The following is a 26,954-nucleotide window of genomic DNA, read 5'->3' as shown; positions in this document are numbered from 1 at the left end:
ATCACTAGCAAACAAAGGGAAACGGGAGCATTGCAAATAATCATGCAACACTGAGATTATGCTGACGCCGCAGCCAAATTTCACTTGGTGACTTTGTCCAAATGCTATATGGAGACCAGATTTTTGAGGATTTAGTACAGATATACACGCTCAATTCTTTCCTCACTGGGATAGAAGCGTTCATGCAAAATCAAAAGACAAATTCAACTGAACCTTTACTACAATAAATGCAGTTACAGAATATATTTGCAAACCTTCCCCAAGACTAGAGAACACAGACTGAAATCTGATGGATTTCTCAATCAAACTTTAGGACAAATTGAAAATGAACATAGAACATAATAGCACAGTACAGGCCCTTCGGCCCACAATGTTGTGCCGACATTTTATCCTGCTCTAAGATCATCTAACCTTTCCCTCCCACAAAGCCCCCTATTTTTCTATCATTCGTGTGTCTACCTAAGAGTCTCTTAAATGTCCCTAATGTATCTGCCCCCACAAATGGTTATTAAAAAAATGACATAAACATAATCTCCTTTTTGAACAACAATTCAATCAATTATCTGACATTAGTTCCCACTTACAATAAAATAACAAATGCAAGAATGCCATTTCCGACTGGCACGTGATGCAAGCTTTAGCCACAATGTGGCACCATACAGCTAGTTCAGTTCTGCATGGCCAAGTCCGGAAAATACATTTTAAAAGCTAAATCGGATTTAATGGAATTTAGATTTGGAATATTCCTCAACAAAAACAGATACAATAATGCATTGTTTCTCAGAGTTGTTCACCTGTGTAGTACTCCCCTGAATTAGCCCACTTGATTTAAAGATCCTACACCATAACCCCACTCTCTGCAACTGGTTAGAAGAACTCAATTCAAGAACAAAAACATACAGCTGTGCATTACCAGCATAATTAACACAATTTCATAAAACCATAACAATACAGAACTGTGGGTTCACTTATACATCCAGCTGAGAGAGCAGATATGGGCTCAGTTTAACGTCTCATCCTGCTGACAGTCCAACCCTACGTTAGTAATGCACCAATCCAATATCAAGGTCAACATCCCGATAGGAAGTGCCAAGATTTGAAAATGTGGTGAGAACCCCCTTTTAAAAAGAGATAAAATTCCAAAGCAGAAGAATTCAGTACTAGATATCTGGGTAATTAATCTGGGCAAGTTAATAACCTTAAGTTAGCAGTGTAAAGAACATGCTATTATAAATTTGCACGAAAAATGGAAACTAGGACACCAGAACAGCAAGACTCACATACAAATAGACAAAATCCTTTGTATCCAGAAGTGAAGTAGTACATTATTAACTTCTACCTATCAATCTAACTATCTCTTTCTGCATTCTTATGCTTTTTGCTTATCACTAACATCTTCATCTATTTTGTCTGAAAATTTATTATGGCACACTTTATTGTCTCTGTTAAGCAAAGACCCAGATCCCTGGATGAACAGCATCAGCTTGGAGTCTGTTCCAAGGAGGCATTCAAAAACACTAAGGTCATTAACATAGTAAAAATAGGAAAGAAAAACAGAAGAGTTAATAATGTGAAATAAAGTTTTTTTTGTTAAATGTTAACTGCCAAAGGCATTGCAGAAATAAAGTGTTAAAAGGAATGACCTACCAAGGACGAGAAAAGGAAATTTAACTTTACACAATTACAGTGACAAGCACAACATTACTTTAACCTAGAAATGGGAACATATGGCACCATTTTACCTGTAAACACTGCATACAAACCATTTTCTGTATGTTTCAATGAATGCGTTTGTGTACATTTCCTGCATAAATCCTGTTCATCACAGAACTGACATACCTTAGTGGGACAGGAATTTTTTCAGGCATGTTCTGTATGTGATGATCCATGTCATCAACGCACGTGGCAGTTACTTATGCAGTTCCAACAGAAACTTGATTTAAAAGTCACAGCCTAGAAACATGAGTATTAACTCTCATCTGAAAGGGAACAAACCCCAGAGCAACTCAGCATCTCCACGCAAATTCAAGTGCTCCCGCTGGGACTCGCGTCACTTATATGCCCCAGAGAAACAAAGGACTGCGGATGCTGGAATCCAGATGAAAAACACAATTATGCTAGAGGAACTCAGCAGGCCAGGCAGCATCCATGGAGAAAAGCAAGCAGCCAACGTTTCGGGTTGGGACACCTCTTCCTGCTTTACTCCACGGATGCTGCCTGGCCGACTGAGTTCCTCCAGCATCATCGTGTTTTTCACGTATGCTCCAATCTTATCCATGGCAATCATAAGAATCACAGCGTCTCTGTATTAAGCACCTCAACGCAAGATACTGCATTCACTGTTTCCATTCTTCACAGTGGTTAGGAGCCGAGAGGAAACTACTGGGTCAGATCGACTGCCTCACTCTCCCATTTTCCTCTGGAAAACCCACAGGCAGTGTTTCAGCAAAGAAATAAGGGTGCAAAGCATCCTGATAAATTTTTTAAAGCAAGTTGCCTGATCGAATTTTAGGACTAACTGTAGCACCCGTTTTGTCGAGCAAAAATGGGTGTCCCAGTGATTTACCACATTTATGAATTTAACTGCAGGGATATTAGGAGTGTCAAAGCTAATGTAGCAGAATTGCTAAATATTAAAGAGGAAACCGCAGCATAAAGGCATAAAGAGACTTACAGATGCTCCATACTTCAGAATAGTGAGAAACATTATGGGTGAAATGTAAAGATACTGACACTAATGTTCCAAGTTCTCTAATGTCAAGAATAATGACAAGACAATGACAGCTAAAGATGGAAAAGCCAGTTAACTCTATATTATGCTGGGAAACAAACAAGTAAATTAAACAAAATGTTAATGGAAGGATTGAAAATCAAGAGTCCCTGTTGGTCAGGAACTGTGATTTGTTCTGGACAAGTCATATTCAATATCATTGAAATCACAAAACAACAAAAAAATGCCAACCATACAAAGCAAATTATTACAGCACGTGCTTTCAAAACTTAATGTACCATGGGATTTCAGTGTGAAGACCAAGACCCTTGGTAGTCAAGTAAAACTGAAAACATTGGAGAAATGACGAGACCAAATGAAATAGATGTTTCTCAGATTGCCAATACGCATAGAGGCTCTTGATCTCAATATGCACAAGTGATGTGGATTTGCAAAGAATACTGAAATTGTTGACTTTACAAAATTAGGGAGCGTGGCTAAGAAACCAAGCAGTTTTACAGAGTGGATTATATGATAAACATGTTCTACCACAGAAGACACAGAAACCTGAGTAACAGGTAGAGAGAGGAGTCTGTACATTCTCCCCGTGTCTGCGTGGGTTTCCTCCCACATTCCAAAGACGTACGGGTTAGGAACTTGTGGGCATGCTACGTTGGTGTCGGAAGCGTGGTGACACTTGCGGGCTGCCCCCAGAATACTCTACTCAGAAGATGCATTTCACTGTGTTTCGATGTACATGTGACTAATAAAGATCTTATCAAAGAAATCATAAGTAAAATAAAAAATACTGGAGAAATTAATGCAATTGAAAGTAGATAACTCACCAAAGATCTAATGACCTGTATCCAAAAATTCTGAAAGAGGTGGCTATGGAGATGGTAGTTACATTGCTTGTCATTTTTCATAAATTCCAGAACAGTTCTACAATTTTATAGCTGGATAAAGCTTTGGTTGGGCCACATCTGTTGTACTGTGTGCACTCAACATCAGCAAGACCAAGGAACTGATTGTGGACTTCAGGAAGGGGAAGTCGGGGGAACACACACCAGTCCTCATTGAGGGGTCAGCAGTGGAAAGGGTGAGCAGCTTCAAGTTTCTGGGGATCAACATCTCAGAGGATCTGTCCTGGGCCCAACACATTGATGCAATCACAAAGAAGGCATGCCAGCCGCTCTACTTCATCAGGAGTTTGAGGAGATTTGGTATGTCACCAAAGATTCTTGCAAATTTCTACAGATGTGCGGTGGAGAGCATTCTGACTGGTTGCATCACCACCTAGTATGGAGGCTCCAATGCACAGGATTGAAAGAGGCTACACAGTGTTGTTGACTCATCCAGCTCCATCACGGGAATAACCCTCCCTGCCATCGAGGACACCTTCAAGAGGCAAATCAGTGATAATAAACCTGATTCTGAATTCTGGTCACCCCATTACAGGAAGGATGTGGAGGCTTTGGAGACAGTGCAGAGGAGTTTCACCAGGATTCTGCCTGGATTAGAAAGTATTCACAACAAGCAGAGTTTGGACAAACTTGGATTGTTTTCTCTGGAGCATCGGAGGCTGGTGGGAGACCTGATGGAGGTTTAAAAAATTATGAGAGGCATAGAGAGGGTAGACACACAGAGTCTCTCTAATTTCAAATACTAGAGGGCACAGCTTTGAGGTGAGAAGGGAAAAGTTTAAAGTAGATGTGTGGGCCAAGGTTTTTTTTTAGAAAAACAGAGTGGTGGGTGCCTGGAACGGGCTGCCAGGGATGGTGGTGGAAGCAGATACAATAGGTTTTTTGTTTAAAAAGAAGAGGCACTGAGACAGGCAAATGAACATGAAGTGAATGGAGAAATACGGATCATGTACAGGCAGGTGGGATTAGTTTTGTTTGGCATCATGGTCAGCAAAGACATTGTGGTCCAAGAGCCTGTTCCCGTGCTGTACTGTTCTATGTTCTAGAAGAGTCCACTTCTCCATCTTTCATAGGTGACCTCAAAGAGCTAGACAGGAAGGGGGTGGTGCACATGCTCCTGTTGACTTCGACAGTGCTGAGGTCGAGGGAGTTGAAAGCTTCAATTCCCTCAGAGTGAACATCAACAATAACCTGTCCTGGTCTAACCATGGCCAACAGGACACCTTGGCCAAGAAAGCTCACCAGCACCTAATTCCTCAGGAGCCTAAAGAAATTTGGCATGTCCTCTTTGACCTTCACCAATTTTTATCGATGCACTATAGAAACCATTCTCTCTGGATGAGTCACGGCTTGGTATGCCAACTGCTCTGCCTGGGACTGCAAGAAACTGCAGAGAGTTGTGGACACAGCTCAGCACATCACAGAAACCAGCCTCCCCTCCATGGACTCTGTCTACACTTCTCGCTGCCTTGGGAAAGCAACCAACATAATCAAAGACCCCTCCCCTTCTGGACATTCTCTCTTCTCCCCCCTCCCATTGGGTCGAAGATACAAAAGCCTGAAAGCACATACCACCAGGCTCAAGGAGAGCTTCTATCCCACTGTTATAAGACTATTGAATGGTCCCCTAATACGATAAGATAGACTCTTGACCTCACAATCTACCACATCATGGCCCTTGCACCTTATTGTCTGCCTGCACTGTACTTTCTCATTCACTGGAACACTTTATTCTGCATTCTGTTATTGTTTTCCCTCGTACTACCTCAATGTACTGATGTAATGAAACAATAATAAACCAATTTAAGTTCTGAAGCTATGGCCCAGTTGAACTATCCCCTACACAAGAAAACATCTCAGCATCGACATTCACTAGCACCCTCAGAATCATACACTGGTTCGAGAAGGCAACATCTATCAAAGACCCCAACCATCCAAGCCATGCCGTCTTCTTGCAGTACCACTGGGCAGGAGGTACAGAAGCCTGAAGTCCCACTCCACCAGGATCAGGAACAGCTACTTCCTTTCAACCATTCCGTTCTTGAACCGACCTGCACAACCCTGATCACCACCTCAGTATAGCAACACTGAGGCCACTTTGCACTACAATGGACTTTGTTTTGTTCCAATTGTTTTTTTCTAGCAAAAACCGTGTATAATTTATACAAAATTTATGTTTTTCTTGTGAATGCTGCTCATCTGATGCTATGTGCCTGTGATGCTGCTGCAAGTAAGTTTTTCATTGCACCTGTGCACACATGGACTCGTGCATCTGACGATAAACTCGACTTTGACTCTGGCTTTACTCCAAAGCTTGTAAACACAAGGTTCTAGCACTGCTTGAAGGAAAGCATTTGGAGAGATCAGAACCTCAAACTTGTCCTGTTTGATTGCCTGCGTGTGCTCCTCCCCCTCCCCTCACCTTCTTATTCTGGCTTCTGCCCTCTTCCTTTCCAGTCCCGATGAAGGGTCTCGGCCCGAAACGTCGACTGTTTATTTCCCTCCGTGGATGCTGCCCGACCTGCTGAGTCCCTCCAGCACTATGTGTGTGTTGCTGTTCAATTGTTTATCCAGGTACTCGTAGGAAGCTCCTGTTGAATCCACTGCAGTCCGTCCCAGATGACAACAACTTGCCTTCTCATCGTCTCCCCCCCCCCCTTCCTCCCTCACCAATTGCCTTCCGTCCATGGCCTGTGGTCACTGCCCCTCCTGCCACTGGACACCTTCTCTCTGCTCTTGCTCCAGCAAACCCCTCACAAGTCAGAGTTACGTTTTTCATTGCACCTGTACGTACATGTACCTGTACACATGACAATAAACTCGACCTTGTTTTTAACCTTACACTTCTGCCCCTGTTTTTTCTGACCCCTCTGCTAAGGGATGTATCTCCTTCCTACTTGCTCCCTTATCTAACACACAAGTTGGTGATTATTTCACAGACTGATGGCGCCATTGTAAATCCCGGCATGAAGTCTACCATTCAGACACACCTGTATCTGCAGGCAGAATCTTGGAGGGTTTTTCACTGTACCTCAGTACAAGTGACAATAATAAACCAATACCAATATCAAATGGACTTTCTTTTCTTTTGTTCCAATTGTGTTTTCTTGTAAAAATTGTGTAAAATTTATATTTATGTTTTTCTTGTGAACGCTGCTTATCTGATGCTCTGTGCCTGTGATGCTGCTGCAAGTAAGTTTTTCATTGCACCTGTGCACACATGGAATTGTGCACGTGACAATAAACTCAACTTTGACTTTATGTTTCAGTATGATCACCCTTCATTTTTCTAAACTCCAACAACACAAACTTCCAAAAGCAACAGTGAGAAAATGCATGGGATCACCTGTTCTGTCTTTCCAGATTCTGTAACTCCCGGTGGTCTTTTTTCAGGTGTTTGGTGAGTGAGGTGAAATACTCCCTCAGCAGGTTCATGAAGGGCTGCTGCTTCTCGGAGCTAATGATCTCACTGGGAGGGAAGCTGAGGTTGTACTTCTCCGAGGCAAGCTTCATTTTCCTGGTCACCAGGCTCGCGACATCATCCCCGCAGTGCCGGCAGAAGCTGATGATCACAGACACGTGAGAGTGGGTGTCACGATCCGAATAAATGATGTTTTTCAGCTGCTCGTAAATGAGCGAGAGGCCTTCCTTGTCGGTGAAAATCCCACAAATAGTCAGTTCTGCAATGAAGCGCATATCAGTTCTCAACTTGCTGATGTTGGGAGTTTTCTCCTCCTTCCTGGCCTCAAAGTGCTTTCTCCAGCCTTGCAGAAGTAATGGGGAAAAGTCAGCATATCGCTGGTGGAAGAGGCAGCAAAGATGGACAGCGCAATTCACATCAGATAATTTCAGCTTGGCTTCCACAACGGAGGCAACAGCTTCAGCTATGTACTTGCTCAAGTTGAGGACGTTGAAGTCACTGGAGAGGGAGTCCCTTTGCTGCTCCGTGATCGTCCGGAGCTTCTTGACGAAGGCAGTGTTCTTCTTCAGGCTCGAGTCCAAGCGAGTGAAGAAACCCTCCTCTGGACGGCTCTCGTGGGCGTTCTGGTTCTTACTGCGGAGCTCTAGCCGGGTTTGATGACGCTCCCAAGCCTCTTGATGCAACTGATAGGCTTCTTCCTTTTCTCTGCAGATTGAGAAAAAAACACAATCCAAGGTTCAGAATTCAAATATAAAACTACAGGAGAGTTTTGAAAATACACATTTCACTTATTTTCACGTGTCTGAAAAAGTAGGAGGGAATTAGACAACTGTAAGTTAGCCTTGCGATGCCAGCAAACCCGAGGATCCAGAGCAGGGCAGGCGCAGTAGCGTAGCGGTTAGCGTAATGCTGTTACAGCGCCAGTGACCCAGGTTCAATTCCGGCCGCTGTCTGTAAGGAGTTTGGACGTTCTCCCCGTGTCTGCGTGGGTTTCCTCCGGGTGCTCTGGTTTCCTCCCACATTCCAAAGACGTACAGGTTAGGAAGTTGTGGGCATGCTATGTTGGCGCCGGAAGCGTGGCGACACTTGCGGGCTGCCCCCCAGAACACTCTACGCAAAAGCTGCATTTCACTGTGTTTTGATGTACATGTGACTAATAAAGATACCTCATCTTAGTTGAGAATGAGTTTATAAATGGGAGAGCGAGAGCAAGCAAAGCAGGGAATTCTTGGCTTGTTAACCAGACATCAGTCATGGGGAAAATACAAGAGTCCATTATCAAAAATGTAATGGAAAACAATGACAGAATCAACAATGTCTGATTCACCAAGATTTCTTAGACAGCACTTTCCAAACCCATGACCTCTATCAGCTAGAAGGACAAGGGCAGCAAAAGCCCGGGGAACACCACCCCCTGGGAGTTGCCTTCCAAGCCACACACCAACTTGACTTGGAAATATCTCGCCGTTCCTTCACTGCCACTGGTACACCCTCCCTGACAGCACTGTGGGTATACCCACACCTCAGGGACTGCAGTGGTTCAAGGCAGCAGCTCACCACCACCTCCTCAAGTACAGCTGCAGATGGGTAATTAAATGCTGGCTCAGCCTGCAAAGCTCCTGTCCCTTGAATGAATATGAAAGTCACCAAAAATTTTTCAAGAGACTTTGAAAATTTTACTGGTATTTTTTTTTTTGGAAGTTGCAACTGGCAAAACAGACAAGGGAAAACCAGTCAATCTTGTGTATTTGGACTTTCAGAAAACCTTTGATGTGATGCCATATAAGAAATTAGCTTTCAAAATTAAAGACATAGGATAAGGTGCAAGGTACTGACATGGATATGGAACTAGCAGTCAGAAAACAGTAGGATTTCCAAGAGGCAGATAGTGACTAGTAGGAGTACTGCAGGGATCAGTGCTAGGACCCTGGCTATATATGAATGATTTAGATGAGAGAATAAAAGGCAATATTTTCACATTTGTATGGGGATAGGGGCTGTGGTTAGCTGCAAGGACGATGCAGGGAAACTCCAATGTAATTTCGACAAGTTGAGTGAGTAACGAATGCACGGTAGATGGTTTACAGATTGGATCAATACAAGGTGACAAAAACAGGAAGGCAGATTATTAACTGAATGGTAACAGATTGGGAAAGGGGGAGGTACAATGAGACCTGGATGTCCTTCTGCACCCGCCACTGAACAAAACCAGGTGGTTTAGAAGGCAAGTGGTATGTTGGCCGTGGTAGCGAAAGGATTGGAGTACAGATGCAGGGATGCCTTGCTGCAATTATTCAGGGCCATGGCAAGACCACAGCTGCAGTAGTGTGTGCAGATTTCATCTCCTTGCCATGGCGAGTGCGTGCCAAGATTCACCAGGTTGACTCTTAGTACACCAGGGCTGACATCGGGAGAGAGATTGGGTCGATTAGGTTTGTCCAGAAGAATAAAAGGGGCTATCGTAGAAATCAACGACATTCAAACAGGACCGGCCAGAACAAGTGCAGGAAGGATGTTCCTGGCAGTGGGCGAGTCCAGATGTCACAGTCTGAAGATAAAGGAAAAGCCATGTAGGACGGATGAGGAGAAGATTCTTCACTCATAGTAAATCTGTGGCATTCTCTACCACAAAAATCTTTAACCATATTAAAGGAGTTAGATCTACCTCTCAGGACTTGAGGGATCAAGGGATAAGGGGAGAAACCAGGAACGAGGTACTGAACTTAGACAAATCAGGCATGATCACACTGAATTGCAGAGCAGGCTGCAAAGGTCAAATGGCCACATGCTGCTGCTGATTTCTGTTTCCATGTTTCCCACTCTTGCACCAAGGCAGTGCTAGAAGGAATTAATTCAATTGTTATACAAACCGTATGGGCGGGCACGGTAGTGTAGCGGTTAGCGTCACGCTATTACAGCGCCAGCGACCCGGGTTCAATTCCGGCCGCTGTCTGTAAAGAGTTTGGACGTTCTCCCCGTGTCTGCGTGGGTTTCCTCCGGGTGCTCCGGTTTCCTCCCACATTCCAAAGACGTACGGGTTCGGAAGTTGTGGGCGTGCTATGTTGGCGCCGGAAGCGTGGCGACACTCACGGGCTGCCCCCAGAACACTCTACGCAAAAGATGCGTTTTACTGTGTTTCGATGTACATGTGACTAATAAAGAAATCTTATTACCCTGTAATCACAAAACTGGGTGAATAAGATGAACAAATAAATGAGATCTCTAGTCCATTTGATTCAACTGTCCTGAAGGATCAAAAATTAACATTCCTAAGTTGCAAACAGGATAACAAAGCAGGTGCTCCAATGATCATGAAAAACCATGAGCCACTCAACTATTCTTCCTTCTGCAAAATCTCATGCCAGAAACTTGAGTGATGATCTACTCTGGGGCAGAGTGCAACCTCATATGGTTCCAACCCAAATTACTCCACACTTCAGTTGTTCTTTGCCTGAGGAAGAATGCCCTATGCCCTTATCTTTGCCAGTCTGAAACCTAGTTCTATCTTCAGAATGTAAATCTTCAGTTACACGTAATTAGCTGTCTTGTAGACTACAAGATCACCATTCTGATTAGCTTTTCGGGCTGCAGTGCAGTTGTTGCTCCAATTTTCCCACAACCCACACAAAGCAAAGTAAAAATTGTAGATGCTCGAAACCTCATTTCTCATCTGTTCTTCCAATATAGGAGGTTGCCATTCAATCCACTAGATCTATGCCAATTTTCAGAGAATTCCTATCAATCCCATTCCCCTACTTATTTCCTGCAACCTATTCCTTCAGACATGCCCATCAGCTCCACTCCAATTCTCCCACATACATAGAACAGTACAGCACAGGAACAGACCCCTCAGTCCATGACATTATGCCAAACTAATTACACTAGTAATTAAACGCCCAACTGAACTAATCCCTTCTGCCTGCATGATGTTCATATCCCTCCATTCTCTGCACATTCATGGTCCAATGACTCTTAAATGCCTCTATCATATTTGCTTCTGCCACCACCTGTGTGTAAAAAAAAAACTTGTCCCCCACATCTCCTCTGAACTTACACCTTTCACCTTAAATGTATGCCCTCTGGCATTAGACATTTCGACCTTGGGAAAAAGACACCAGCTCTCTACTCTATCATAATCTCATAAACTTCTATCAGGTCTCCCTTCAGCATCCGGTCCAGAGAAAACAACCCAGATTTGTCCCTAGTTTACACTGGGGCAATTGATATATCCAATTAACTATAAAGTGATAAATTTACATTAGGACTTGAAAAGTCACTAAATCAAACAAGTTTTAAGTTTCAGAGAAGGAGAGCAAGTGGACAGAGCAAAGGGATTGCCTGCAATGGGTGGAAGGACTGACAACACAGAAGATGAAGGTTTCTTAATCGCAGCTCTTCTGTCTGAAGGAAGTGTCAAAGATTAGAGAAGGGAGAAAATGCAATGCTGGAACTGTAGGAAAGAAACACTGCAGACAGAGAGAACCCAAGACAAAAAGAACGCAGGAAATAGTCAGTAGGTCTTGCAAGAGGCAGGCTTTGCAAAAGGTAACAACAGCTGTGGTTCTGCTGGTTGCACTCTTGCCTCTGATGTTACAGATTCAAGTCCCACTGCAGAGAATCAAATGGAAAGATATAGGCTGATGATGTAGTGCAGTAATGCAAGGGTGGTACACTGTTGGAGGTGCTTTGCCTGGTTGAGGTGTTAAACCAATGCTACGTCTGCTCGAGTGATCATATGGCACTATTCAAACCACAAGAGGGGAGCTCCCTCCTGCACTTTCAAGCAATATCACAAAAACAAGCTATATGGCCATTATAGAGATACAAACTGGTTGGGACTTTTCCTGCGTTACAATCTGTGACCATTGTGACTACACCATAAGTGAAGTAAATGACTACACAATAAGTAAGTATTTTTAGTCCGTGCGCGTGTGGGCTCACGCTAGTTCAAGACAACACGCCACAACAGGGGGCATCGTCAGGAAACTTGGCGAACGCAACAAAAATGGTAAAAAGCACAAAGTAAAATAATTACGTATTTATGATAAAGTTTGGTCCAAGTACAATTCAACATTAGGTGTCTTTGAGACCCCGAGCAACCCTACCTCTGCTTCGTTGCTGCTTCTTCTCTCTGCCTCTTTTCCTCCTCTTCCTGTTTTTTCCTTTCCTCCTCTTCCACTTTCTTCTTTTCTTCCTCCTCCCTCTTCTTTTGTTCGTCCTCGGCTTTTAATTTTTCTTCCTCCTTCTTCTTGCGTTTCTCGTCTTCCTTCTTGCGCTTCTCATCTTCTTGCCTCTTCTTTCTCTCCTCGGTGGTCTTCATTCCTTCCCTCCTGCTGCTGCCTTTCGGATCATCCCGCAGCTTTTCCCGACTCGAGGCTGGTCTCCTCTCGGTACCTTCCTTTTCTTTACTGCCTCTGTTCTCATTGCTGAAAACTGACACATCTTTCTCGTCCATGTTCACAGGCCTCTTGTGCTCTCCTGACATTCTGGGGGGGGGGGGGGGTGGTTGGGGGGGGGGGAGAGAAGAAAACCAAAAGACGTGAAATTGAGGAATAAGAACAAAAAATAACATTGGAAACACTCAGCACATTGGGGAGATCTGGGGGGCAAGAAAGAAGTTGACAACTTTCGAGTAGAGAATCAAAAGAAAAGAATGTGGGTGTGGAAGGAATAAACATAAAGCGACGGAAATTAAAACTACAGATGCGGAAAATCTTAAATAAAAACAGAAAATGTTCTAAACATTCAGCAGACAAGGCCAGCATCTGTGGAAAGAGAAACAGTTTCAAGTCTGAAACCTCAGGGTCCCAACAAGAATCTCTGACTCAAAACATCAACTCTTGTTTCTCTTTCCACAGATACTGCCTGATCTTGTGAGTGTTTCCGGTGTTTTCTGTTTTTAAACACAAGGCAAGGTCGATAATGGAGAAGTATTGGTTTATTATTGTGACTTGTACCGAAGTACAGTAAAAAACTTGTCTTGCATACCGATCGTACAGGTCAATTCATTACACAGTGCAGTTACATTGGGTTAGTACAGAGTGCATTGAGGTAGTACAGGTAAAAACAATAACAGCACAGAGTAAAGTGTCACAGCTACAGAGAGAGTGCAATAAGGTGCAAGGTCACAACAAGGTAGGATGAAAGATTAAATGATAAAAGAGATGACGGGCAATTTAAAAGGTGGCAGCGATGGAACAAGTAATGAAGATGTGCCTGAGGAGTTGTAACAATAACAACCGCGGAAGAAAGAGTGGGAGTGATAGCGAATTAAAATAACAAGTCAAGCTCAGTACTCTAGAGTGAAGAGGAAGAGTGGTATGATCTATACTGAGGTGGTGTTTCAAGCTGGTCATCACTATTGCACATTCAAATTGCACTGAATCTCAGCCCCATTAATTGGATGACACTCACATTGAAATAGAATTTCATATCACCAGCATCAAAAACAAGCTGACAAATTGGAATCAGAGAGAAATGGTTATATGGATGGAGGGACAGATCCACTAAATAAAAATAGCATGCAACTTTCTACATAATGCTTAATTCAACAACTACAGTCAGAGCTTCCTCAAAAGTACAGATACACATAGCCCATTCCGACACCTCCCCAAAAGAAAGGCAAGTCCATGGTATGCTGCTCTCAATCTTAATCACAGATGTTCATTTTTACCTGTTTAATAGTCCTTGCATTTAAGAAAATTATTTACATTTACTTTGTTTCAAAGCAAATTTTTGATTAAAACACCTGGATTACAAAGGCTTATCGGGGACACTGTGGCCCAAAGATCCACCAAATTCTGAGAAATGAGAATTCAAAAGGTGCTGAAGAAGACCCACCAGAACTAAAGGGACTGGGTCTGTATTTTAGTGCTGATTTTCATATTTTTCCACATGGGTCCCAATCCCAGGACTCTCTTTAAAATAACCTATAAAAGATGGTGCCAACTACACAAACATTGTTTTGAGTCAGGCATGCCTAGAAACCCATCTCTGTGATTGTCTCTTTTCAGAGAAATGCTCCAATGTTGAATTTGATTACCCTGCCAGACATGTATCTGCTCTACCTAATATGTGGAGATCAGTATAATCTCCAAAATTATTGATTCTCCAAAAATCAGAATAGGAAATAAGGCTTTGAATGAAACACCAGATCCCGAGGGGTCTTAACAGGTCGAATGTGGAGAGGATGTTTCCTCTTGTGGGAGGATCTAGAAGCAGAGGTCACTATTTAAAAATAAGAGGCACCATTTATGACAGAGGTGGGGCAAAACTCTCTCCCTCAAAGGGTCATGAGCCTGCAGAACTGCTGAGGGAGATGGAGGCAGAGTCATGGATCTTTTTAAGACCAGAGCTATAGATACTTGATAGGCAAGGTGGTGGAAGGTTACCTTGTAGAGATGGGGATGTGGAGGTTACAGACAGATTAGCCACAATTTTATTAATTGATAGAGCAGGCTTGTGTGGCCCAGTCTTGCACCTATTATCTTCACATGCAAGTTTTGAGATGACAAAAAGCAAAAACATTAAAACATTGACCTAAATGAAAATCCCACCAATTTGAAATCAAATAATGCAGATGCGCACTCTTCTGAAGGAGTTTCACAGGATCCAGAAGACTTGCTTGTATGGGTTCTGAGGTAGCTAATGAATTGGACCATAGAATCTTCCACTAATGGGGCAAGAGGTGCCTGATGCATATAGAACATACAACAGTACAGCACAGGAACGGGCCCTTCAGCCCACGAAGCTAAATTAATCCCAACTGCCCAAACATGGTCTATATCCCTCTATTCCCTGCCTGTTCATGTGCTTGTCTAAATGTCTCTTAAACACTGCTATCAATATTATATGCAGTGTTCATCATACTCAAGAAATAAAATGATTCAGGCTTAAATGAAGGTAGAATTAAACGGTTGAGGCTTCACTAATTGCAGTGAAGCCTTTAAAAGTGAAGATTCGGTCGACTTTCCTCTGAAAATTTTTATTCCCTTCTCTACCTCATTAGCCTAGCTTAGTTTCTCCTATGTTTGGTTCCTGGTTTCTCAACTACCACCAGAGCAAAATATTTCAAAGTGCTTCTGAGGAGCATCATCACACAAATTTGAAACCAGCTTAAATGACGTGGTATTCGGGCAGAAACAGATGACAAAAAACCTTGAGGGGTTAGGATCTTCAATGCATTGCTGGGAGACATATTGGAATGAGTTTCAACTGCAGGATTCAAAAACAAGCTGGATAAAAACCAGAAAGGAAAAGAAATTGCAGGACTCGGGGGAAGAGGGACTAACTGCAAAGTTTTCACATTGAGCCAGTATGGACTCAACCAGGAAAATTGATATTGGTATTGGTTTATTATTGTCACTTGTACCGAGGTACAGTGAAAAACTTGTCTTGCATACCGATCGTACAGATCAATTCATTACACAGTGCAGTTACATTGAGTTAGTACAGAGTGCATTGAGGTAGTACAGGTAAAAACAATAACAGTACAGAGTGAAGTGTCACAGCTACAGAGAAAGTGCAGTGCAATGAGGTGCAAGGTCACAACAAGGTAGATCATGAGGTCAGAGTCCATCTGATTGTATAAGGGAACTGTTCAATAGTCTTAACACAGTGGGGTAGAAGCTGTCCTTAAGCCTGGTGGTACGTGCCCTCAGGCTCCTGTATCTTCTACCCGATGGTAGAGGAGAGAAGAGAGAATGTCCCGGGTGGGTGGCGTCTTTGATTATGCTGGCTACTTCACCAAGACAGCAAGGGGTAAAGACAGAGTCCAAGGAGGGGAGGCTGGTGTCCATGATGCGCTGGGCTGTGTCCTCAACTCGCTGCAGCTTCTTGCGATCCTGGGCAGACAGTTGCCATACCAAGCTGTGATACATCCGGATAGGATGCTTTCTATGGTGCATCAGTAGAAGTTGGTGAGAGTCAAAGGGGACAAACCAAATTTCTTTAGCCTCCCGAGGAAGTAGAGGCACTTTCTTGGCCACGGCTTCTACGTGATTTGACCAGGACAGGCTGTTGGTGATGTTCACTCCAGGAACTTGAAGCTCTCAACCCTCTCGACCTCAGCACCATTGATGTAGACACCGCCCCCTTTCCTGAAGTCAATGACCAGCTCTTTGTTTTGCTGACATTGAGGCAAAGGTTGTTGTCATGACACCATGTCACTACCTCCTTCCTATACCCCGACTCATCACTGTTTGAGATCGGCCTACAATGGTGGTATCATCTGCAAGCTTGTAGATGGAGTTAGAGTGGAATCTGGCCACACAGTCATGAGTGTATAGGGAGTAGAGGGCTGAGGACGCAGCCTTGTGGGGCACCAGTGTTGAGAATGGCCTTTTTCCTTAGAGTACAGCACAGGAACAGGCCATACAGCCCAAAATACAAAAGCCAAGAGTTAGGCTGGACGTATGTCTTTCCTTAGAGAACGTGGAATAGATAGCCAAAGTGCAATATGTTCCTGGCAATAACCATACCTGATTCTGTGAGTTTTAAGCAGCAACAGAGGAGGAAAAGAGGTGGACAGGAGAGGTGCTTTTGAGAGAAGACTCGAGAGCTTAGGCAGCAAAGGCAATGCTGCTGCCTAAATTCTAGGGTCGAGACAGAAAAATTAATGGGAAGTGCTTGTGGCCAGAAATGCAGGAGTGTACAGATATCAGATGACTGTCATGCTGAAGGTACAGAGAATAGAAAAGACCACAGAGAGATTTGAAGTGAGGGGAAGAAGCTTTTAAAGTGATGTAGGTCAGCGGTGGGGGGGGGGGGGAGGGGGGGGGCATTGATGGACAGAACTTGGTCCATGATGATTTTCACATTTTCAGAAGGTAGATCTGATAGACTGGACAGGTGCACATCGGGAATAGTCAGAGTTAAGTGTGAGGAATTTGGTAGCAGTTAAACTGAACCTGCAATGTCACAGGAGGTGGAGAAATGCAGTCTTAGAACAATTGGAAGATCAGGAGAGGAACTCCACTCAGGAACAAATGAACAACCCAATTCAGTGTCAGTTATCAGAGGGCAAAAGTCGACAGCTACGGAATGGAGTCTGCCATGGTTACAACAACTGGATAAAATGATTTGGTCTTCCTAGTATTGAGTTAGAAGAAATTTCTGCTCATCCAGTATTGGATGCGAGACAAATAGTCTCGTAATCTACAGTGGAGCATTCTCAAACAAAGTTACAACCACATTAAGGGCAGGCATGATAGTGTAGCAGTTAGCCTAACGCTTTACTGCGCCAGTGACCCAGGTTCAATTCCGGCCGCTGTCTGTAAAGAGTTTGTACATTCTCCTCATGCATCTACATGGGTTTCCTCCGGGTGCTCCGGCTTCCTCCCACATTCCAAAGACGTACAAGTTAGGAAGTTGTGGGCATGCTATGTTAGCGCCAGAAGCGTGGCGACACTTGCGGGCTGCCCCCGGAACACTCTATGCAAAAAAATGCATTTCACTGTGTGTTTTGATGCACATGTGACTAATAAAGATTTCTTATAATTTTACCAAGCCCAGGTCCTCAATAATCAATAGGAAAAAACCCTTGAACCATTTACTTCATAATCTGCACACTTCCTTGGAAGGAAGATCCCCTGAATCTGTGCCATAAGGATACAATAGCTTTAGGAAGATAATACCTTGACTCAGTTACAATTTTGTAAAAACTTATCTTTAACGTTAAGATAATTTTGAGACGCCAGTTAAAACATTCCCTTATTGAAAATGGCTTGCAAGGCAGCTAAATAAAAACAGGCAGATGGGAGAGTTATGACTCAGCAACTCAGTATAATACAAATTTCTCAAGATTCACCTAATTTACTTCTCATTTACAAAATCAGCATTGGAAGTGCTGCATTTTATTCCCCAGCTCAGTCACAAACTGCCAGGCGGGAGGTCGACAAGGCACAGATCCACATCACCACTCCAGTTGGAGATTGGACATTGAACCTCCGTTATGCACCTGAATACAGACTGGGTTCGTGACACTGCATCACGTACAAAGGTGGGAGTGTCTGGGTTTATTTGATAAGACAATAATAGTCACTAACCTTCTAATCCAAGCCCAAGCTTCCTAACTCTGGATACAGATTTCAAAATAATACCTAAATGCAGGGTTCTGGCACTCTGAGGACAGGGTCCAAAACGAAATGAGGCTTTATTCATTGAAGTAACTTTGACCATGACTGAAGGTCTTAAACTGATACAAATGGCCTCTACATTGATTAACTAATCAACAGAAACAGATAGGAAAGGTGTAGAAAATAAACATGCCAGAAGTTAGGTCAGATACCTGGAAATATTTTCTTAGAAATGTGAAGTAGATAACCAAAGTGCAATATATATGGCTTCCCGGCAGACTTTCAAAAGGGAAAAGTATACGTAGGTTCTGAGAGTGAAGAACATTTGAGATAAAGAGGGTGGATCTGTAGCAGCTGGGACTCAGGTTCCTTGTGTTGTTACAATCTGCTGAAGCTCACTTGATGACTGCCTTTGGGATTTAGAGAGATGAACACAAGGGAAAGGTTTGGGAAGTGGGACAGGCATTTGAAGAAAATGGGGGTTAATGCTTCTTGTACAAGGCTGACAAGGGCAGATGAGGAGCCCAGCAGCAGCTGTGGTAACCTGTGGATATTCTACATTCTACTACAAATATCTGATTTGGACAGGGTTCAAGAGGAAAGACTGTGCATTTGTCCATAAGACAAAGGAGCAGAAGTCAGCCAATCGAGTCTGCTCCGCCATTCTATCATGAGCTGATCCATTCTCTCATTTAGCCCCACTCCCCTGCCTTCTCACCATAACCTTTGAGGCCCTGGCTACTCAGATACCTATCAATCTCTGCCTTAAATACACCCAATGACTTTGCCTCCACAGCCGCCTGTGGCAACAAATTCCACAGATTCACCACTCTCTGGCTAAAGAAGTTTCTCCGCATCAGTGTTCTGAATGGGCGCCCTTCAATCCTGAAGTCGTGCCCTCTTGTACTAGACTCCCCTACCATGGGAAACAACTTCGCCACATCTACTCTGTCCAGGCCTTCCAACATTCAAAATGTTTCTATGAGGTCCACCCTCATTCTTCTGAACTCGAAGGAGTACAGCCCAAGAGCCGTCAAGGAAATCCCTACTATCAGACTTTACTGCTTTGCCCATAGCCTGTTCTGCAGTGTGACAATCCAGCTTTAAGGTAAGGCAAGGGAAATGAGACAAGTCATGCTAATAATTAAATACAAATCAACACATCAACAACTTCACTTTAATTGCCCTAACTGACATAACCGAAATACAACCCGTAGTTTTGCTCTTCCAGCCATTTTCTACCACTTTTGTCTTTCCCATCCCACTCATCCTTCCTGTTCTGTTCCCCACAGTTTCATGGAATCAGATTTTAACGAGCCCTCGCTACTAAGCTGTCATACTCGATCTGTTTATTACTGGTTCTGCAGTGGTATTGGCTAATACGTGCATTATAAGTAAAAACTGGTATGGACAATGAAAATTAGATGCAAACTTGCCCAAATGTTGTCAGCAATTAATTTTCAGAAGCCGGCCACAGCATTCGACTAGAAATATTAACTGTGTGTGACAGAAGCAGCAGCTGTGACCTCGCAATGTCAGTAGCAATCAGGTTGAATCATTAATAATTTACTGAACAGCTAGTTGCCTTTGATGAAAAGCAGGACACAAACCAATATTATGGAGTCGATACAGGAGAGTGGCTTCAGTTTGATTCTAAGAATAAAGTGAATTCAGATAGCTGAAAATGAATAAAGATTCCTGGTGAGTTTCAGTGACTCAGTATTTTAATACTGGAACACTTAACTGGCTGGTCCATATACAAATTTAATAAAGTTGTCAAATAACCTATTTTCTTGGTATAGCCTATTTATGTAATCTGATCATAATAAGAAATGTAAAGCTACGGCTTCAACTGTTTGAGATATCAAGATGGTTCCACAAAACAAAAACTGGGCCAGATGTAGAACATAGAACAATTACAGCACAATTCGGGCCCTTCGGCCCACAAAGCTGTGCCAAACATGTCCCTACCCGAGAAGTTACTAGGCTTACCCACAGCCCTCTTATTTTACTCAGCTCCATGTACCTATCTAACAGTCCCTTGAAAGACCCTATCGTATCAGCCTCCACCACCGTTGCCGGCAGCCCATTCCACGCACTTACCACTCTGAGTAAAAAGCTTACCCCTGACATCTCCTCTATATCTACTCCCCAGCACCTTAAACCTATGTCCTCTTGTGGCCCCCAATTCAGCCCTGGGGAAAAGCCTCTGACTATCTACCCTATCAATACCTCTCATCATCTTATACACCTCTATCAGGTCCCCCCTCATCCTCCGTCTCTCCAAGGAGAAAAGGCCGAGTTCCCTCAACCTGCTTTCATAAGGCACGCTCCGCATTCCAGGCAGCATCCTTGTAATCTCCTCTGCCCCCTCTCTATGGCTTCCACATCCTTCCTGTAGTGAGGCAACCAGAACTGAGCACAATACTCCAAGTGGGGTCTGACCAGGGACCTATACAGCTGCAACAATACCTCACTGCTCCTAAATTCAATTCCCCGATTGATGAAGGACAATACACCATATGTCTTCTTAACCACAGAGTCAACCTGCGCAGCCGCTTTGAGCGTCCTATGGACTCGGACCCCAAGATCCCTCTGATCCTCCACACTGCCAAGAGTCCTACCATTAAGACTATATTCCGCCAACATACTTGACCTACCAAAATGAACCACTTCACACTTATCTGGGTTGAACTGCATCTGCCACTTCTCAGCCCAACTCTGCATCCTATCTATATCCCTCTGGAACCTCCGACAGCCCTCCAAACTATCCACAACACCCCCACCCTTCGTGTCATCCGCAAACTTACTAACCCACCCCTCCACTTCCTCATCCAGGTCATTTACAAAAATCACAAATAGTAAGGGTCCCAGTGCAGATCCCTGAGGTACACCACTGGTCACCGACCTCCACTCAGAATACGACCCTTCAACAACCACTCTTTGCCTTCTGTGGGCCAGCCAGTTCTGGATCCACACTGCAATGTCCCCTTGGATCCCATGTCTCCTCACCTTCTCCTTAAGCCTCGCATGGGGTACCTTATCAAATGCCTTGCTGAAATCCATATACACTACATCTACTGCTCTCCCGTCATCGATGTGCTTAGTCACATCCTCAAAAAATTCAATCAGGCTCGTAAGGCAGGACCTGCCCTTTACAAAGCCATGCCGACTATTCCTAATCATATTATACCTCTCCAAATGTTCATAAATCCTGCCTCTCAGGATCTTCTCCATCAGCTTACCAACCACTGAGGTAAGACTCACCGGTCTATCCCTACTCCCCTTCTTGAATAAGGGAACAACATCCATAGGTAAAAGTTAAACTGATCGTACAAGTCAATAATCCATCGTTGCCAGCTATCTCTCCATTCCCATTACCGCGTGGTTTAAACCTGGAGGATGACTCACCAGAAGGCAGAAAGCTTCAAATGTTCAGTGCCACATTCCAGTGAAGCTGGCTCACAACATCAGGTGCACAATTACCTGTTGCAAAAATTCAAGGGGGGGTAGAGTTAAACTAAAAACAAAACAGTTGGGTAGTTCTGACCAGTTGTAATTTTCATATTGACTTCAGATCATCATTACCATATATGGAGATCAGTAATATCACACGGGCACACATTATGAAATCATTATCATGCCTTTGAGGACCAACTGAAACAGAAATAATTTCTAGGTATATGGCAACTGTTTTCAGAACCACATGACTGAAATAGTCAAGGACTGTAGGCTTTGTTTACTCCAAATATCGGATGAAGTTGACTTTTTTGTTTTGTAAAGCTTAACAATTCATCAGTTGGGGGGGATGAGTGCTTAAAAAAAGGTATCAAGGATTGCTTCAACCGGAGATTATCAACCCAGAGTGAAAAGAAATATTTAGATTTACACCATCTGGGCCATGCCATCTGCTCACACTACCTTCCAGCAGGAGGTACAAAGCCCGAAGTCCCACATCACCAGGTTCAAGAACAGCTACTTCCCTTCAACCATTCGGTTCTTGAACCAACCGGCACAACCCTAATCCCTAGAGTTTAGCAACACGACCACTTTGATCACTTTGCACTAAAATGGACTTTTTTTTGTTCCAGTTGTGTTCTTTGTAAAAACTGTGTATAATTTATTTTGTGAATGCTGCTTATCTGATGCTATGTGCCTGTGATGCTGCTGCAAACAAGTTTTTCATTGCACCTGTGCACACATGGACTTGTGCATCTGACATTAAATTCAACTTTGAAAGTGCAATATTAGGAGTCCTGGAAGATACACATTAGGGAGGAGGAGGGAATAGGTGACAGCTTATAAACAAAGCAAACACGGGCACAGAGAGTCAAATGGCCTACAAGATTCCAAAATTAAATGAATTCAAGTTTTTTCCCCATCCAACAGGCAGGTTGCATGCAAGATACACAAGGTCAGACTACTGCAATGTGAAGTCAAGAGTGGCAAATCCATCTATGCACAACCTTTCTCCGCATTAACCTTTCAGCATCCAATATAGCATCAAATTCTTACCTTAGAGTCCAATCTGAGAAGCTCAAAGTTAACCTCAGAAAAACTCAGCCGGATTCTATAAGAGTAAAATTACAGGAGTATTGAGTATGTTTAATGCTCCAAAACAGAAATTTATTCTGAAAAAATTAGAAATATTTGTTATTTTGTGCAAAATTCCCCATCAGTTATAGCACAGCATAGAAATATCATTTGCTACCAGTTATTGCTTTCAGTTTTTTACCTCTTCAAGAGGATGTCTTTAAGATTAGTTTGTGACATGATAGTAATGTTGATATTTCAAGGCAATGCCCGTTTCTGAGTCACCCAAGGAATATTCTCCCTTCTAGCCCCAATTCCCGGCCTTTTCCCCATATCATCTCAATACCCTGACTAATTAGATACCTATCAATCTCCTCCTTAAACACCCCCAATGATTGGGCCTCCACAGCTGTCTGTGGCAACTAATTCCACAAATCCATGACCCTCTGGCTAAAGAAATTTCTCCTCATTTCTGTTCTAAATGCGTACCCTCTAATTCTAAGACTGGGCCCTCTAGTCCTGGACTCACCCACCAAGGGAAACAACTTAGCCACATCCAGTCTGTCCAGTGCTTTCAACATTCGAAACGTTTCTATCAGGTCCCCTCTCACTCTTCTTGATTGCGAAAAGACTTTTCTCCCTCAGGGCTAGGTTGGGGTGAGGGTTTGGAGATTGCAGAAGACAACAGTAGTACATGTTTTGGTCCATCGCACTGATCTTTCACCCGAGTGCCATTTTCCTCTCCCAGCCTCAGATCTTCATTCCCATAATATCCACAAATCTTGATATCTCTACCTTAAACATACTCGACAACTGAGCCTCCACAGCCCTGATGGGTAGACAATTCTAAACACTCATTCCACTCATCTTTCCTGAATGGCCAGCCCTGATTTTGAGACAGGGACCCTTGTTGCTGGACACGCCAGCCATGGGAAACATCATCCCCTGCAATTATCCTGTGAGGCCTGTAAGAGTTTACATTTCAATTCGATCACTTCACAAATTTCAATAATGTGCAGGGCCAGTCTGCTTCAATGACAAGCCCTCCATCCCAGGAATGAACCTGGTGAACGTTTACTGTATTCTATCGCAAATGTATTCTTCCTTGGGTAGGAAGGCCAAACTTGTAAACAATATTCCAGATGCGGTCTCACTAGGGCCAGATACGATTTCAGATGCCTTCTCTCTTACTCAAATCCTCTTGCAATTTAAGCGAAGTACCTTTGCTTTCTTGGTTGCATGCTGCACCTATTTGTTAACTTTCCTTGATTTATGCACAAGGACATCCAGGTCCTTCTGAACATCAAGTTTTCAATCACACCATCTCTAAAATATTCAGTTTTTCATTTGTTTGTATCATCTCACATTTTTCCACAAAATATTTCATTTGCCATGACCTCACCGTCTTTATCATCCTAAAGTTCCCCATCTCAACGCTTTTTTTTGGCAATATTAAACTTGAATGCATTACACTTGATCTAATTATTGAAGCAGATATTTACAACTATAACAGCTGGAATGCCATGATCACCTACTAAACAGAACCTCCTGAATCTGATTAGTTAGAACATAGAACAGTATCCCTCCATTCTCTGAATATTCGTGCATCTAGTAATCTCTGAAACACTATTGTTATCTGCTTCCACCACTAGCCCTGGCAGCCCGCTCCAGGCACCTGTGTAAAAAAAAACTTGCCCGCACATCTCCTTTAAACTCTTCCCCTCTCACCACAAGTACATGTCCTCTCGTACTTGACACGCTACCCTGGGGAAAAGACTCTGTCTACCCTATCTACGCCTCTCAAATTTCATAAACCTCTATCAGCTTTCCTCTAAGGCTCCGACACTCCAGAGAAAACAATCCAAGTTTGTCCAACCTCTCCTTATAGATCATACCCTCTAATCCAGGCAGCATCCTGGTGAACCTCTTCTGCACCCTCTCCAAAGCCTCCACATCCTTCCTGTAATGGAGCGACCAGAACTGCACACAACATTCCAAGTACGGCCTAACCAAAGTTTTATAAAGCTACAATATGGCTTCCTGACTCTTATACTTAGTGCCTCAACCAATGAACGTAAACATGGCACATGCCTTCCTTACTGCCCTATCTACGTGGCCACTTTCAGTGAGCTATGGACTTGGACCACAAGTTCCTAATGCTCCTAACCTGAACTTTGTTTATTCCCATTCTTTTTTTCTGTCCATTAATCAATCCTGCATCCACACCAGTGTAGTACCTCCCATCCCACGTGCTTGAACCTCATTTGGTAGCCTGTCTGGCACATTATGGAAGATGATATTGATGTTTGATGAAAGGGCTGAGAAATGGCTGCAGATGGAGGTTAACCCAGATAAATGTGAAGGGTTGCACTTTGGAAGTATTAATGAGGCTAAAACATCCACCATGAATGGAAGGGTCCTGGAGAGTAGAAGGGAACAGAGGAACCTTGATGTACCAGTCCAAAGATCCTTCTGGGTGGCAGCACAGGGCAATAATGTGGTTAAGAAGGCATATGGTATACTGACATTTATTAGTCAGGGCATTAAATGTAACAGGAAGGAGGTTATGCTCCATCTTGGTCTGGTCACTACACTAAGATGTGATAGCGCAGGAGAGGGTGCAGAGGAGATTCACCGCTATGTTGCATTTAATTAATGAGGAGAGACTGGGTCTGTTTTCCCTGGAGCAGAGATGGTTAAGGAATGTGATTGAGGCATATTAAATGATGAGTACAGATAGCGTCGACTGTAGGAAACCTTCCCCATATCAAACTTGGATAAAACTTGAGAACACAGATTGAGGTTAAGGGAGAAGAGATCCAGAGGGGACCTTTTCCACCCAGAGAGGGGCGAGTACCTGGAACACACTGCCTGATGCAGCGATGGAAGCAGAGTCACTGACAGCATTTAAGAAGTCTCTGGACAGGCACTTGAATCATAGAAGGCTACAGACCAAGTGCTGGAATATGGGCTTAATACAGGAGGGTGTCCACTGGTCGACGAGGACATGGTGGGCCGAATGGCCCATTTCCATACTGTACAAATCGATGCCTTATGAATGCCAATGTATTTTTGATCTGTCATTTGAAAAAAAAACAAGACTGCTTTGCATTTCTCCCACCAAAGTGGAAAACTTCACATTTTCCACATTGTCCCATCTGTTTTATCCTCAACCAGTCACTGAACCTGTCATTGCTACATTCTGAGGCTTCTACAATGAACTTGAAACTCACTGACACCCACTTTTACAACATCGGCAAGCAATACACTCTCACCCGCCCCCTGTAATGCAATACATGCCATCCACTGTGTTAGCAGAAGTATCTAACACATAGACTACTACAGGGTTTCCCTTGAAAACCAAATGAACAATAAACAAGGACACACCAGTCACTTACAGCAAAGATTAACTTAGAAACTCAAGAATACAAAGAAGCAGCAGAAGAAAGAAAGCTCCATGACAAGTGGAAGAACACACAAGAGTGTTAATGGCACAGAGTAACAGAACAGGGGAAAAATCTGTCTACAGGAGGTGCAAATGAAAATATTAAAACACATTCAGGCCATTGCATCTATGTATGGCAGTTGAAAAAGAACAACCAACTCCAATGTCATCTTCCCTGCATCAGTTTTCAAAATCATTACTGAGTTATAGAAGGAAATATTATGAAAATTATTACTGAATAAGACCAAACAGGTGCAACGATAAATAAAGGAAAACGTAGGCTTTGGGTGATTTATAGAATTAAATTAAAGAGTAATCCCAAAGAGACCAGGCAGTGCCCAGGGTTTATAGTGGGGAGTGAGGTAGGGTGAGCTGGGGATAGGTGCGGTCTGGAGCCGACCATCACCGGGCTCCCTGCCTCCACCCCAGGAGTGAACTTCCCCTCACCACCCCCATAACCGCCTCGTTCCCCCACCCACCCAATTACCGGGCCCTCAGGTCCCAGGTTCTTGACTCCTTGTTACTGACCCCCTCCCCACCAGTACCAGAGCCTCCAACCGCTGACCCCCACCCACCGGTCCCCACACCCCCCTCCCCTGGTACCTCCCCCCCCAGGTACCCAACCCCCTCTCCCCTAGTACCTCAACCCCCACCCCCAGCACCCAACCCCCCCCTCCCCTGGTACCTTTACTCCCCCCCCCCAGTACCCAACCCCCCTCCCCCGGTACCTTCACCTCACCTCCCCAATCTCTCCACCCCCCTCCTCTTCTCCCCTCTCCCCGGGTACCCACCTCTCGCCCCCTCCCCCCAGTACCTACGCCACCCTCCCCACCCCCCCCCAGTACAC

General features: G+C 43.8%; 1 protein-coding gene across 9 annotated transcripts in view; it reads right to left on the bottom strand.

The window, feature by feature from the left end:
• upf2 (UPF2 regulator of nonsense mediated mRNA decay) overlaps positions 1–26,954 on the bottom strand; it is a 104,944-nt gene that overhangs the window by 77,582 nt on the left and 408 nt on the right. For 8 of the 9 annotated variants that reach the window (XM_052033431.1, XM_052033434.1, XM_052033429.1 and 5 more), the window contains exons 2-5: positions 22,645–22,699; positions 21,541–21,615; positions 12,160–12,540; positions 6,980–7,759 (exon numbers count right to left, since the gene is read on the bottom strand). In XM_052033431.1, the coding sequence (XP_051889391.1) occupies positions 6,980–7,759; positions 12,160–12,539 (1,160 nt within the window). In that variant the 5' untranslated portion in view covers position 12,540; positions 21,541–21,615; positions 22,645–22,699. Of the gene's footprint in view, positions 1–6,979; positions 7,760–12,159; positions 12,541–21,540; positions 21,616–22,644; positions 22,700–22,864; positions 26,533–26,954 lie in introns of those variants that run through there. The other variant, XM_052033432.1, reaches the window with a different exon arrangement.

Source organism: Pristis pectinata, chromosome 19, assembly GCF_009764475.1.
Source record: "Pristis pectinata isolate sPriPec2 chromosome 19, sPriPec2.1.pri, whole genome shotgun sequence".
NCBI lineage: Eukaryota > Metazoa > Chordata > Chondrichthyes > Rhinopristiformes > Pristidae > Pristis > Pristis pectinata.
Note: the sequence above shows the minus strand (reverse complement) of the source record. Positions and strands in the feature narration are given on the sequence as shown.